Below are 13,714 nucleotides of genomic sequence, written 5' to 3' on the forward strand. Positions count from 1 at the left end.
ATGGGAGTGGTAGCCGAGCGGGTATCGTTAGCCCTTTCTCAGATGAGGCTTGCTCAATAAATGCATCTTATATGCGTCGACCGTCGCATACTGCATCGTTCTGCCTCTCTTGTCTCTCCCTCTCTCTCGATTGCGGATTTCACCTTTTGCCCTTGGAACTTCTCCGCGTTTAGGATCCGAGGAGCAGATCGGAGATCGGATCCATGGCGGAAACGCCGCCGCCCTTCCAGGAATCCTCCCGCTGCGACGTCTGCAACTGTAGCTTTACCACCTTCCGCCGCCGGGTACCTTGTTCCCTATCGAGAGAGATATTACGCTTTTTCTCGCGTGTCTATTTCTATGATGCCAAAAGCAATTGTCGATGCGGGTGGATCGAATTTAGCTGGTATCAGGCAATACGACACCGGAGATTGCTGCTAGCCCTCTCCTAGTCCAAACTTTTCCAGTTTCTAGGTGTTTGTGATATTGACAGGATTGATTTTTAACTGGGGTGCATAGTTGCACTATTTTCATTACAGAATTCTTATGATGCTATGGATCGTTCAATAAATACTGAATATTTTTTTTCAATTGCATTACTGTTATTCATTTTTATTTCTTCCCTGGATCATCGTCTCGTGTTAATTGATGGTGTTGACTGACTATGTGGTGTTCGTGAGTCAGCCCCTTTGTTCTATTATGTGTTTTTTTTTTTCGCTTTTTGTACATTAATGGACTAAATCCGTCGACATTTGGCTATACGTTATAAACGGAGTTAAGTTCTTTATGTGCTTCAAGCAGATTAGTAGCTAAGAGTTAATATAAAAAGGAGAAATGCCACATATTGCCATAAGTTAGATGCATGCTAAATTTCTTTTACCTTATAATATTTTGATGAATGATGTTGTTAAGTCCAAAATTTCTCATTAGTTTCTTGATGTAACTAATTGATGTGGAAGCAGAAATCATGCCGTGAAATTTCTGACACAAATATGTAGTTTGACTTTTTTACTTATACCAGCTTGTATCTTGTTTTTCGCTGGATGTGAGTCGATCATTGTGACTTAATCATAGGGTTGGAAGAAACTCGTTGCCTTCTAAGATATGGTCCATACTTACCCTCCTACAAGAATCAGGCATTTACTGAGCCTCGTATTAATGGGTCCTAATAAGTTCTAGTCTGTGGCTGAGGATACTTCTGCTGCCTTGATTACACCAAAATATGCATCACTTTTGATGCATGAAGTGACAAATTACAAATAACGTGAATTCTCAGGGAGACATGGGAGGTTCTTGCAAATGCACGATTTTTGTCATCTAGTAGTGTTTTTACAAGTATTCTGAAAATATGATTACATTACTTTTCACATGAGCACTTGGACATAGGATAAATGTGCAGCATATGATTTGTAGGTATGTTTGATATGTTAATTGATAATATTTGGTTTAAGTTCTGCAAGTTCCTATACATAATTTGATTATTTTTTCTATGTTTTAAAGATAAATGTGTCGCTCATTTGGTAATATTTATGTACAGCATCATTGTCGATGTTGTGGCAGGACACTCTGTCATGAACATTCATCAAACTACATGGTACTTGCCTCTAGTACCTATCTTGGTTTTAATGTAAATACACATAAGCCTGAGACCAATATGTGTTGCTAAGATACTACTTATCTTTTTAGGCTTTACCGCAATTTGGCATATACTCTGATGTCAGAGTCTGCTCCGACTGTTTAAACAATTCCCCTCGGTAAATTTTTTGCCTCTTTTTTTTTTCTATCATTCTTAGTTTAACGAGGTATGCCCCTATTATCTTTTTTCCCTTATAAATCCTATTAAATGCTTGCTTGTAATTTGCTGTGCATTACAAATGGTCTTCTTTAGAACTTTGACAGCTTTCTTTTATCAGCTCACACAAAATTGATGATTTTTTACTAGCTTTTCATTTGTTTTGCCCCTAGGCTTCTATTTGGTCATCACAATGGCAATGGTTGCTATTCTTGGTTTTCACATTGAATTGATGAATCCTTATAACTTTTCCTTTATCCTTGCTCTTGGCTTAGAGTTTGGTATAAGACTATTGTTGGTCGACTCAAACTCACAAACAAGATGCCTCAATTTCAGAGAGATGACATTGACCTGATAATCCGCTTTAGGAGATATCAAATGACTTTTCTTTATAAAGTAGATTTTTTTTTTATTTGTTACTCATACCAATCATGTGGATTTTATACAAAATGATGCTTCCTAAATTCGTTCTTTAGGTCTCAAAAAGATGATACACAGGCTTTGGCAAATTCCTCTGATGTTGGAGCAGACTCAATTTCAAGATTGACACTGCATGAAAACACTAATTTAGTGGCTAAAGCAACTTCAGGTGAATCCATGGTAGGTGTTCCCGAGTGTAAGTGTGGGATGCCTTTGTGCATATGTGTAACTCCAACACCCGAACCAGCTCCCATGCAGGTACATTCTTATTACACTTCGCTTGAGCCACTGCTGTTTGCATCAACTTAGCTGCTTAATTGTAGATGCAGGGCACTACCATGTTAAACATACAGTCCAACCCAAAACCAAGGAAGACTAGTAGCAGCCAGCAACCGGCAGAATCCATTTCAAGGAAGCATGCTGCTACTTCATCCAGCAAGCCAAGGTCACCCATCATCTGTTTGTTCCAAGTTTTCCAGCATAAGCACTTAAAATCGAGTTCTGTGACATTTTTGTTAAAAACATTTACAGCTCATTTTTCAACCTTGGTCAAGCAAGCAACAATGCCTTAGATGAGGCTTGTGCAAATTATGATGTCAGCGGAGAGGTAAAGTGTAATAGGTTGTGTTTCTGTCTCATGGTTACATATCATTCAATTCTAGAAAATATAACTAAGGTGATACTTGTTTTTCTTCAGGGCTTAAGAGAAGCAATTAAGAACAGTGATTCTACAGCCGTCAGAGAACTTCTTAGTAAGGTATATATGTTCTTGATTTTCTTGCTCTGCACATCTTTGATACAAAGCTGACGTTTTGTTTCTGGGACAGGGGGTGGATCCAAACTACTGTGACAAGCAAGGCTTGACATTGCTACATCTTGTATGTATTCCCTCTAATAAGATGAAAATGGGTCTTGCAGGTGTTTTCCTATATATTTGGCATGCGTAAATTGGTTGAAGTATCTTTTTTTGAGAGAATAAAAAGCATCTACGAAAATCTTTCAAGTTAGCCAGTTCATTTATTAGATATTCTCCTGGTCTCTGTTTCTTCAGCAATCTCAGTTGTTTGGTTAGTGATTATTTAGAGTTTTCAAAATTCATCACACCTTGCAAAATTCAAGCTTTATGATCTTCTTAGGGATCATGGTTCGCAAGCCTTGGATTTCAAATATTGCCATCATTAAATAAAAGCACCATTTACTTGAATCAATCTACGTTGATTGATTTGAGTGTTTGCTTCTTGGAAGAGAATGTATTTAGCTAATTATCCCACCATATTAAAAAGTAAAGCCCCACCATTTACGGATATGCATAAGAGTAGATTGGAAATTTTGTGCATCGGAGTCATCTATATGGTTCCTCACATCAAATACATTTTCCTGATGTCTTGGCATGCTTTTTGGTTGCTTGTTATTATGTTTTGGGTTTGCCATCGTTTGTTCTCTGTTGATGTAATATCCGATAGTTTAATTGGTTGATCAATTGCAAGAGCAAAGTTATATATGCAGAATCTCTCTCTCTCTCTCTCTCTGATAAAAACTTTCTTCCAACTGCAGGCTGCAGTTTTTAATCAGACTGAAATAGCTTTCATTCTCATGGATCATGGAGCGAGTACAGAATCTAAAAATGCTCAAGGTGATTGTTATTTCATCTACCGGTCATTTAGTAGGACAGTTCAGTTCCTTGGTAGTCTAATTTACAAATGCTTATCCTATGCTACGGTTCAAAGTTCATCCTGCAAAATGACGAATTATCCTGTTTAAAATTCTTTTACATCGAACATCAATCATGTTAACGAACTATTTTTTTGATTCCATATAAAAGAAAAATAACAGAGAATCTCCCACATCCCTGTGCACATCTTGTTCAGATTGGAAAATATGATTAAATGTGTTTCAGTTCAGCAGGAACCAAAAGAAAATCCATGAGTGCATCCATGATTCATACCTTGATGCTACTAATAAGTAGTATTCTTTTGTCAGGTGAAACACCTTTGGATTGTGCGCCCACCATGTTGCAGTACAAGATGCGCAAGAAGGCAGAAGAACTCGCAGGCACTGGACAAGCAATTTAACTGTCTGAGTCTCCCCCAAGTCGAGAGGCGTCAAACACTCCCAGTTGTGGTGGTAGAAGACTCTGGTTGCCTTGAAGAAGAAGATGAGCTCTTTCTCATCGGGCTTAACCGAGCAATAACTCAACTATTTCGTTCTCCGTAGAGCCATTATAATCTCCTGTCATTTTTCATGTCGCGTGCTATGCTATCTTCCATCTTCGATGCGATACTTAATACTCGAATGTTAGTGTTTCCTCGTCCGCAGTGATCCAAACAGTGGCGCGTTGTGCACTGTGGAAGCTACGACTCGGCTGTGCTCAGGTTTGATTTGCTCTATCAAATAATTAATTCATATTTGGATATTTTCTTTTGATATACATATATGGATTTTTTGTGCATATTATCAGCATTTTTGGGGGGTATATTACACGTTGTTCGAAGTAAACACGAAATTAGTATTTTATTGCAGAGATCACAAAGTGGGCGAGCAGGATGGATTGTGACTCGAAGCTCTTACAGCTCTTCTTCGTTTCTCTCAGCCCCGCCGCCCATGACGTACTCCTTGGCCGCCTCGACCTTCTCCTTTGCCGCGTCCACCGTTTCCTTCGCCTTCTCTTTTGCCTTCTCCGTCGCGCCCGTGGCAGACTCCCTCGCCTTGGCCGCCGCCTCTTCCGCTGTCTTCACCGCCTCCTCTTTCGCCTTGGCCCCCTTCTCTTTGGCCTCGGCCGCTGCCTCTTTTGCTGTCTTCCCCGCCGCTTCCTTTGCCTTCGCTGCCTTCTCCGCGGCAGCCTCTTTTGCTTTGCCCATCTTCTCCGCCGCCTCGCTTCCTATCTCTGTACAACCCCATGTCCACACCTCGAGCACAAGACGACCAAAGCCAACAAAACGTTAAGCGGGTTATGGAGACAGAGCAAGCTAACCTGAGGCGATCTCCTGCAGCTTTTCTGTGCTCGTCTCAGCTGCTTCCTTGGCCTTCCCTGCCTTGTCTGCAACGAAGATCAAGGCATTAAATCCAGAACATCTTCTCAACGGCGTCCAAAGCCTACTCGGACTTACCATGAATCATCTCTTGGCCTCGTTCCCGACCTGTCGTCGCAGCCTCTTCGACCTTCCTCGTTGCGTCCTCCTCCTCCTCGTCTTCCTGGTTCTTCTTGAGACCAAAACCACCGGATATCTTATCCTTAGCCCAGGCAGTCCACGACTCCGACGGCTCCCCCCCTTCCCTTCCCTTCTCCTCTGCTTCATGTTCCGTTGTTGCTGATGCTGCTACAAGAAGCACAGAGAGCAGCAGAAGAAGCATCAGGACGCTGCGAGAAAGCTTGCTGCTCGTGTCCACGGCCATGGCTGCGGTTTTGGTATCTCTCGGCGCTTCGATTCTGGAAGCTCGGCATTGGTGACGAGTTCGCCAGGGGAATTTAAGCGAATGGAGTGCATGGTATGGAGAGGTCTTCTCCGCGCCGCGTGTCGCCCGTGTCCGAACTCGATGCCACGTGCATTTGGTCGAACACGTTCACCGTTCGAGACGTCCCTGCTCGGCCTTTGTCGAGGAGGAATATGTGAAGGAATAAAAAGGTAAATAATAATAATAATAATAATAATAATAATAATAATAAGAGATCTAATTATATATTATCTTAGATTTTCTTAACATCTCAATTGTTAAAATCAAAAAATTTATATTAGAATCTGAAACATCTAACTCGATTTATTCTAACATCGTTCATTTTATCGACGGAGTATATTTTATGTACATAAATAATACGAAAATAATAGATAAAAAAATAATCTAAATATTCGAATTATGTTTTCGATGTTGGTGGATGATGTTGCTATCGAGGGCCATGAGTGATTATTGTGAATGAGGAGAGAGATCGACAACGAGAGATGAGACAAAAAGAGAGGAGAAAGTCGACGACGCAAATGGGCTACTCGACATCTACATTGATGTCGATGTAGATACAGATGCAGAGCGGCACCACTTTGCATTTGCGTCGACGCTAATAATGATGCGGGGAAGAGTAATGTTGCGTTGCATTAAGAGTAAAAGGACTGCTCGACATTTACATCGACATTGATAGATGTAGAGCATTACTCGACATCTATGTTGATGCTATAACGATGCAGGGAAGCGTGGTGTCGCTTTGCTCGATATTGACGAAAATGCAAATGTAGAGCGATGTCGTTTTGCATCTACATCGACCCTAGCAATGATGCGAGAAAGAACATCTATGTCGATGCTAATTCAGTTGTTGAGCATCATCATCGATACAAATGCAAAGTGTCAATGTCACCCTTTTCCTTCTTCCTCCCTTTCGCCATCACTCTCCTTCCTCATCCTTTTCATCCCCCCCTCCCCCCCCCCCCCCCCCCACAAGAAGCTCAAATATCCATAACTTTCTTATTTGACTATTGCATCATTCTTGTCGATCATAACCATAATAGTCACTCACAGCCCTCAGTTATATCGTTGTCCGTCATCATCGAAAATATAATTAGGATGTTAAAATTATTTTTTTGTCAATTATTTTTTTACTAAAAGATGGTGTTAGGGTATACAAAGTAAAATATTTCACTTTTATAATTATAAAAATTTTAATATAAATTTTATAAGTATAAAGACTAAAATATTAAAGACGTCTAACTATATGATAATTTCTAATTATCCGAAAGAAGACTACTCGTGGTTGAGCTTATCCTTGGTCTAAAAGGAACACCATTTCTTGGTTTAAATCAGTCAAATTTGGTTCTCGTGACTTTACGATGGTGACCGGAATCTAGTGAATCGAGTGGAGTACCTGCACCCTCGGTGACCTTACCTCACAACCCTTGCATGGCTAAGTGGCTAAAAAAAAAATAAATTCTGGTCGAATCTGTTAAATTTCCTTTTCGTACAGTCACTGGAAGTGACGCTAAAACACGGGGTGGACTTACCGCACAACCCTCAGGCGACAAAGTGCCTTCAAAAGATTTTTCTTTCGGTTGTTAAACTGCGTGTTCGTACCATCATCGGCGGTGACCCTAACCAAGCCAACAGGCGGAGTCCGTAGCCCCACGGTGAAGTTACTGCGCAGTACTTAGACGACAAAGTGGCTCGAAAAAAAAAATTTCTTTGTCAAATCAGCCAAATTCCAGTTTCGTACTGTCACCGGTGGTGACCCTAACCTGGTTGAAAGCGCGTTACGTAGACTTGCCGTATTCTTACCGCACCGCACTCGGACAACAAAGTGGCTTCTAAAATTTCTTTTATTTTGTCAGGACATCAGCTTGATTCATCCGAAGAGAACGAAGAACGAATCTGAGAACTTCAATTCAATTCCATTCCATCCTATTTGGCTTTTTCCAAACCAAAAAAAAAAAAGAAAAGAAAAAACGTATGTTTGATCCAACAACGTCGTGATCACATCATCGCTTCAAGCAAAAGAACAAATCAAGTTTTCTTGGTAATTGAAGTAAACAAACTGAGAACTGAAACAGCAACATCACAACACAAGGGAACAAACAGGAGAGTATAGATAATGTAATAGAATTATAATCCACATCCTTATTCTCACTGCAACTTATAATAAACAACTCTCCGCAATTTCAAGTTACATCATAATTTGTAAAAGGAATACTTATATCTGCACAAAATAGCTTCGAGCGTCGTTGAACAGCCGATCGGATGCCGTCATAGACTTCTTTATTTTCTTTTTGTAGCTGTAAAAGAAAAGCAAATTGTACGAATCAACAAACAGCTTTAATCTTGAGAAAGAATTCACAATTTCTTGCTTGAGAAGCATGCAAAGTCATATTTTATCAAAGAAAAAAGAAGAGAATTTTTACTGTGGAATAACTTTTAAGGAATGCCAATAATGTATCTTTCTTAAACATTAAAAAAATAAGTAGAAACAAAGTAACACGCGATACAAATAACTCGTGTCATACATTTTTTGTGGAATATGCCAATGCATTAGTCAATGCAAAAGGATTTTTAGTTTTCATTGATAAAAACATATCAGAAGGAAACTTTTTTTCTCTCCAAAAGATTTACATAATGGTGTAGAGGGAAGGAGTAGCTACTTATACCATTTTGTTAGAATAAGCTTAGCACCCTTTAACCAAATAAACATACCGTCTCACAAAATAAGCTTGTTTGCTGAGCTATTATGGGACAAGTCTCTATTCCCTACTTGGTTTCCAGTGCATTAAAATGACTACAAAATTAGATGCTCGCATCTTAACGTCAATACTGCAGTAATAAACTTACAGTGGTGTGAACCCCGATAATTTAAGCCATCCAAGTAATCCTTACTGGGGAGAATGTCCTTTATGCTGCAACTGCCAAAGGCCTTTTGCTAGTCTTTATGCCTCTTATTGCTGCAAAACCAAAAGTCACTGTTCAAATAACCCTGAGGGCACATCATTATTTAAACTTCAAAGAACTATAGTTTTTCATTGTTCCTTCATGTTTTACGTAAACCAGTTTAATTAGGAGTATAAAGATTTGAGTTACTGAATGAAAAAGTAAGGTCAATGCCTTCTGCATAATCTTTGGCACCAAAGACTGCAGAACCTGCAACTATAGCATTAGCGCCAGCTTCAATAACCTGCGATGCACAAAGAACAAATGAGTTACCTGATTTACCTTGAAAACTCAAAAATGCTTGCTAAGTAAGACAAGGTTAGTTGGTGGTGTCAGTGAACATGATGCAGCAGAAAATAACGGCACCAATGACCATTCATAAAATTTCCTGGCTGTTGTACGACAAACTCCTAAATGATCAAGCTTACGTGCCATCCTTTGAACGAACTTCTCATATCTACTCCCTCATGGCAAAGACATACACGATGGGCAAAACAATCATCAGGGCAGAAAACCTATAAACTGCATTCCACTGCATATTGTGCCACCACCCAAGTAGCCTGGTGATTGAGCCACTCGGGAAGCTTTCCTATGCTTGGGGTTTTGAATCCTCTGTTATGCATGATGCAGTCGTTTGAGCCTAGTGCATCTGAATATCTTACACATTCCTCTGCCTATCATGTGGATAGGGTGATTCATTCAACTGCCTATCATTACCACCCTGGACTGAGATAATGTTAAATATATCAATTGAGAAAAGACCATACATGTGGAAGTTGAAACAATTAATTGATATGACTCAAGAAAGGCACCTTATATGCATTTGAAGGACCAACACCACCATCCACTTCAATCCACGGATTCACACCCTGCATCCCAGGAAGAAATTATGAATTGCATAGCCTCTTTGTACTAAAAAAAAATTGAAAAAAAAAATGTTGTTCGTACGTACCTTTTCAGCGCATAACCTCCTCAAATCTGAAATTTTCTTCACCTGACTTTCAATAAAACTCTGGCCACCAAACCCAGGATTGACTGACATAATTAAGACAAGATCCACCACTGCCCATGCGAAAAAGTGAAAAATCTGCTCAGTAATTATAAAGCTGATACATGATGTGTCATCTTAAAAGCAATGATTTCACATTAACACTAGATAAAAAGAGAAATAAAAAAAATGAAAGACTCATATGGAGAATCACAAACTTTGTGGGCCAGCTCCTAGAATCTTACATAAATATTGTACCATGTTTCTAGGCTTATCTGCTATTAGCTCATTATTACGTCCTGGATCATTATAGCTGAAGTTCTCATTCCAAATATGAGTGGCCATGATGAAGCAAGTAAACTCTTCTAAGAACATCAATGATTTCCTTATACCATATTTCTTGACTTCAAAAGCACAGAGAGGTAAGACCATAGCAGAATGATATTGACAATTAGGCTGAAAAGGATGCCAATTATTTATTCTGCAATTTGAATTCAGTGCCACATTCCCAAATTAAATCAAAGGGAAGCTGCAATCCCTTCACAGTTTTAAAGAACATTTGCCCCCAAACTTTGCCCCACAAGTTTTACATTACCTGGTCAGATTTCTTTATCAAATATGAACAATGATTGGAATAGAAATCTTACCATCTAGCACATACTCTATGGCACTTAATGGGGTTGCAGGGTTTAAAACAACTCCAGCTTTTGCTCCCAGACTCTTTACCTGAAATCAAGGGAAGTACATGATTGTCTCTTGTAAAACTAACACCCATTTTCAAAAGACTTCAGATACAATACATATTTATAACCAGGAGAGATGTGTACTGACATCTGGGAACAAACTTCAAAGTCCAAACTTCAGAGTATCAACTTTTACAGAAGAATAAAACATAAATTTCTTCAAAAGGTGCAAGTAAAAGTTCTGTTAGTTTCCATTTATGGACTATCCTATTTGTTTGAAAATGCATTTTCCAAATTTAGTCACCAAGAAGTGAAACAAAAGTTTCCAATCAAAGCAATGTCTTTTTCATGGAAAGTTCTTCGAGAAAATTTGCTGCAAAATTTGAGGTTCGGAAATTTTCATCATCTTATGATATGAACAAGATGTTTGTTAATATAATCAATTCTATGAGATGATGACTCAATACACAAGGCATGGAAAGCATAACTAATTTCACGAAACTATGTATGTAATGGCAATTCAAACTGCAGGAAATTTGACCTGTATTAATTTCACCAAACTATGTCAATTCATATCACAACTGCATTAAGTGTATTTTGCCTAAAAGATGCATAGCATCAAGATAGCAAAACAAATGGTTTATTGAAAGAAAGCTCAACTAATTGTTTTATCTATTTAGGAATTAGATAACATCAAAAGCATAATTATATAGATGCTGGAACAAACCCCAAAATATGAGGGACAAAATCAGTCATATTATTAACCAACATAAACAGTCTCATGAAATAACCCTTAAATTCACTAAATGGCAAAGTTTGAGAGTACATAAATTCTCATCTGCAATCAGATCAAGAAGTTTGCACATTCTAAGTATTATAGACACATGCCACACAAAATAATATCATTTTAACTGAGACAAACTTGATTGTAAAAATTACCTGATCAATTGTCCGATGCAAGTGAATGGTAGATGACTGTTCGCAATGAACACTGACAATGTCTGCACCTGCCTTGATAAAATCAGGAACCCGCTGCTCAGGTTCTACGATCATCTATAATTTGGATTCCGGAAAAGAAAATTGTCAATATGACTTGATGCCAATAAATTTGCAATTATTGAAGGCATCAGAATTATATAAACTAAAAAACATGAGTACAAGCTTGTAACTTAAAGAACCAGCTAGGAATCATACCAAATGCACATCCAATGGAAGATCAGTCACGGGGCGCAAGGCATCAACAACTAAAGGTCCTATTGTGATATTTGGCACAAAGCGTCCATCCATTACATCAACATGAATCCAGTCACACCCTGCCACATCGACAGCTTTAACCTGTACATGTGACATTAATGATTAATTTCATCAATGACAAGCTCTAAATCACCTGTTTTCTTCAAATTTTGCTTGACACTTTCAGGTTCTAATAAGAAAAAGGTCTTGAGACATTAGTGAGCTGAAACTGATTATCAGAAAGAACATAAACATGACGGACGTATCTTCAATCTCCTCTTATATAAATTGTCAAGTAATGGATCCCAAATACAAATATTTCTCTTCCCTAACATATGTCACCTCTAAAGAATGTCAAGAAGAAACAAAATACAATGTACAATGATCATAAATCTCCTATATCAATTTTGCAAAACATGAGCTCCCACAGTGAAAAGGTCACACTAAGATGAATAATAAGGTGTATAGAATATGTCAAAGGAAAGTTTCTTTTACAAGGCATAGGTATCACTGACTCGTTGGTTCTGTTAACTATAATGTTTCTAAGGAACATAAGAGCCAAGATCGAGCTAAACCCTTCAAGCAGAGGTATCTGAACCTGATAAAAGCTAAATCATTCAACAAACACAATAGATGGAACACTTTGAATGACAATGAAAAGATTTTGTTAATCTAATTCAATAACGAAAATGAATATCATTACATCTTAAGGCAGATTATTTCCTTAATGAGAGTCTGCAAACAAAATCTTTAAGAGCAGCGATTGCTGAACACATACAACGCAGCAAAAGTATGAACCAAAGAAAAGACTCGAGTATTAACCATTTCATATTCTCATATCTGAGTTGGAAGCGAACCTGCTCGCCTAACTTGGAAAAGTTAGCAGAGAGAATGGATGGTGAAACAATTATGTCACTCTTAGAGTATTTATCGACGCGAGCTGATGCCTTCACCACACTTGGGAAATTCCTTCTGAAAGTTTGCATAATACAACATTAAAAGAGTAGCATCAAGGTAGCTGGCTACCAGAGAGTATCAAACGTCATCATGGAACACTATTATACGGTTCCACGAGTATATACTGCAGTGGAAGCAAGACATAAACACATTACAGAAGTAGTGAGATGGAACTCGGACATGTAACATCTGACAACCATTGGAAAAGCAGAAGTATGTCATATTAAAGAGCAGGTAAACAATGGCCAATTAGAATTTTGTCCGGAATGGGAATCAACAATTGGAACCTCTCAGAGAGGGGGATTCACAAGAATCGGACAAATAGCCACGTCGATTTCAAAGACCGTTTTCGAAACACGAATTGCAAGAAAACAAAAGGAGTGTATTCAAGCCAAGATCCGTTTTTGAGAATTCCCAGCATCCATGGCAGGAAATAAACTATCTATGGTCAAAATAAATCGATCGATCGAGAGAGAGAGAGAGAGAGAGGTGGTGGGTTGAAACGTGACGGAGATGCACAAACTGCGTAGTCAAAGTGATTGTACCCAATTCCAGATCTGTCTATCGGGGTTTCGAAGAGAGAGAGAGAATAACCTGACGGCGATATTGGTGCGAGACAGGAGGAGGGATGATTTCCGAAGTCGACCGCTGTGGGGGACGGCAATCGCCAGCGACGACGAAGAGGCGGCGGTCGCTGAGGCGATCATGTCTTCTTCTGCCCTTCACCTAATCGGTAAGGCTACCAACCAAACAGAGGCTGCGGACGAAGCTATAAATATATTTATATACATTTGTGAGACGGGAGAGGGAGATGGAGATGGGAGTCGAAAAGGGTCGTCAAAATCTCAGCAGCCTCAGCCTCGCGTCGTGTGCTATCCGCTTGCTTGGGGTTGGAATTAAATGAACCACAAAGCCAGCCAAAAGGCGGGGGGGGGGGGGGGGGGGGGGTCGGTCGGGTAAGAAACCTCCCTCCCACTTTCGACAAATCTCTCAGTGAAAGATGAAAGATGCACAAAGATCCAAAGCTCTAAGAAATATGAAAACCTGCCTTTTTAGGCTCCGCCAAGCGACGATTGACCGACTCACCTCACTCATCACTATTGGCTAGGAGAAATCCATTGACGGACTGACATCGCCCGTTCTATATTCTTCTCTTAAATCTCTCCCGTTCTGATTGTTCTCTATTTTCCGCTGTTTTTTTTATATATATAAGAAAAAAAAAATAAATTTTTTGTGCTTTGGTAGATTCTCGGATAACACCACGTTGGT

General features: G+C 39.2%; 3 protein-coding genes across 7 annotated transcripts; 1 reads left to right on the plus strand and 2 right to left on the minus strand.

Annotated features, from left to right (window-relative positions):
- Nucleotides 1–45: 45 nt before the first annotated feature.
- On the plus strand, nt 46–4,640 carry LOC135631852 (vacuolar protein sorting-associated protein 27-like). Of its 3 annotated transcripts, XM_065139862.1 has the most exons (10): nt 77–284; nt 1,517–1,573; nt 1,666–1,733; nt 2,248–2,449; nt 2,515–2,636; nt 2,723–2,798; nt 2,889–2,948; nt 3,019–3,069; nt 3,746–3,824; nt 4,172–4,640. In XM_065139862.1, the coding sequence occupies exons 1-10, from the start codon at nt 204–206 to the stop codon at nt 4,261–4,263; spliced, it is 888 nt and encodes a 295-aa protein (XP_064995934.1). In that variant the 5' UTR covers nt 77–203; the 3' UTR covers nt 4,264–4,640. The 3 variants fall into 3 exon arrangements, with proteins under 3 accessions (XP_064995932.1, XP_064995933.1, XP_064995934.1); XM_065139860.1 differs by lacking the exons at nt 1,517–1,573; nt 1,666–1,733 and having other exon boundaries at nt 46–284; XM_065139861.1 differs by lacking the exons at nt 1,517–1,573; nt 1,666–1,733 and having other exon boundaries at nt 46–284; nt 2,521–2,636.
- Nucleotides 4,641–4,683: 43 nt separating this feature from the next.
- LOC103976825 (late embryogenesis abundant protein D-29-like) lies at nt 4,684–5,636 on the minus strand. Its single transcript, XM_009392150.3, has 3 exons — nt 5,299–5,636; nt 5,163–5,228; nt 4,684–5,075 (listed from the first exon to the last, which is right to left on the minus strand). Exons 1-3 carry the CDS (start codon nt 5,582–5,584, stop codon nt 4,756–4,758), a joined length of 672 nt encoding a protein of 223 aa, XP_009390425.2. The 5' UTR covers nt 5,585–5,636; the 3' UTR covers nt 4,684–4,755.
- A 2,097-nt stretch (nt 5,637–7,733) lies between these two features.
- On the minus strand, nt 7,734–13,372 carry LOC135584843 (ribulose-phosphate 3-epimerase, chloroplastic-like). Of its 3 annotated transcripts, XR_010494611.1 has the most exons (10): nt 13,040–13,372; nt 12,346–12,460; nt 11,450–11,590; nt 11,195–11,308; nt 10,220–10,298; nt 9,537–9,646; nt 9,397–9,453; nt 8,759–8,828; nt 8,489–8,598; nt 7,734–7,938 (listed from the first exon to the last, which is right to left on the minus strand). XR_010494611.1 is itself a non-coding variant. In XM_065140510.1 (9 exons), exons 1-9 carry the CDS (start codon nt 13,150–13,152, stop codon nt 8,549–8,551), a joined length of 849 nt encoding a protein of 282 aa, XP_064996582.1. In that variant the 5' UTR covers nt 13,153–13,320; the 3' UTR covers nt 8,485–8,548. The 3 variants fall into 3 exon arrangements, 2 of the variants coding, with proteins under 2 accessions (XP_064996582.1, XP_064996583.1); XM_065140510.1 differs by lacking the exon at nt 7,734–7,938 and having other exon boundaries at nt 8,485–8,598; nt 13,040–13,320; XM_065140511.1 differs by lacking the exons at nt 7,734–7,938; nt 8,489–8,598 and having other exon boundaries at nt 8,759–9,310; nt 13,040–13,320.
- Between the last annotated feature and the right edge of the window lie 342 nt (nt 13,373–13,714).

The sequence above is a fragment of the Musa acuminata genome, chromosome BXJ3-2 (assembly GCF_036884655.1).
Source record: "Musa acuminata AAA Group cultivar baxijiao chromosome BXJ3-2, Cavendish_Baxijiao_AAA, whole genome shotgun sequence".
NCBI lineage: Eukaryota > Viridiplantae > Streptophyta > Magnoliopsida > Zingiberales > Musaceae > Musa > Musa acuminata.

What these genes read in the sequence shown, in the direction of transcription:
- LOC135584843 (XM_065140510.1), bottom strand. Translation starts at nt 13,152, where the DNA reads ATGATCGCCTCAGCGACCGCCGCCTCTTCGTCGTCGCTGGCGATTGCC. An exon ending in TTCCATTGGATGTGCATTTG is followed by an intron (nt 11,309 to 11,449) that starts GTATGATTCCTA and finishes TCCAAATTATAG; the next exon opens with ATGATCGTAGAACCTGAGCA. An exon ending in CATAGAGTATGTGCTAGATG is followed by an intron (nt 9,647 to 10,219) that starts GTAAGATTTCTA and finishes TCGCATGGGCAG; the next exon opens with TGGTGGATCTTGTCTTAATT.
- LOC135631852 (XM_065139860.1), top strand. Translation starts at nt 61, where the DNA reads ATGCATCTTATATGCGTCGACCGTCGCATACTGCATCGTTCTGCCTCT. An exon ending in TCAGAGAACTTCTTAGTAAG is followed by an intron (nt 2,949 to 3,018) that starts GTATATATGTTC and finishes TTTCTGGGACAG; the next exon opens with GGGGTGGATCCAAACTACTG. An exon ending in AGAATCTAAAAATGCTCAAG is followed by an intron (nt 3,825 to 4,171) that starts GTGATTGTTATT and finishes TTCTTTTGTCAG; the next exon opens with GTGAAACACCTTTGGATTGT.
- LOC103976825 (XM_009392150.3), bottom strand. Translation starts at nt 5,584, where the DNA reads ATGGCCGTGGACACGAGCAGCAAGCTTTCTCGCAGCGTCCTGATGCTT. An exon ending in AGGCCAAGAGATGATTCATG is followed by an intron (nt 5,229 to 5,298) that starts GTAAGTCCGAGT and finishes TCTTCGTTGCAG; the next exon opens with ACAAGGCAGGGAAGGCCAAG. An exon ending in GCTGCAGGAGATCGCCTCAG is followed by an intron (nt 5,076 to 5,162) that starts GTTAGCTTGCTC and finishes GGGGTTGTACAG; the next exon opens with AGATAGGAAGCGAGGCGGCG.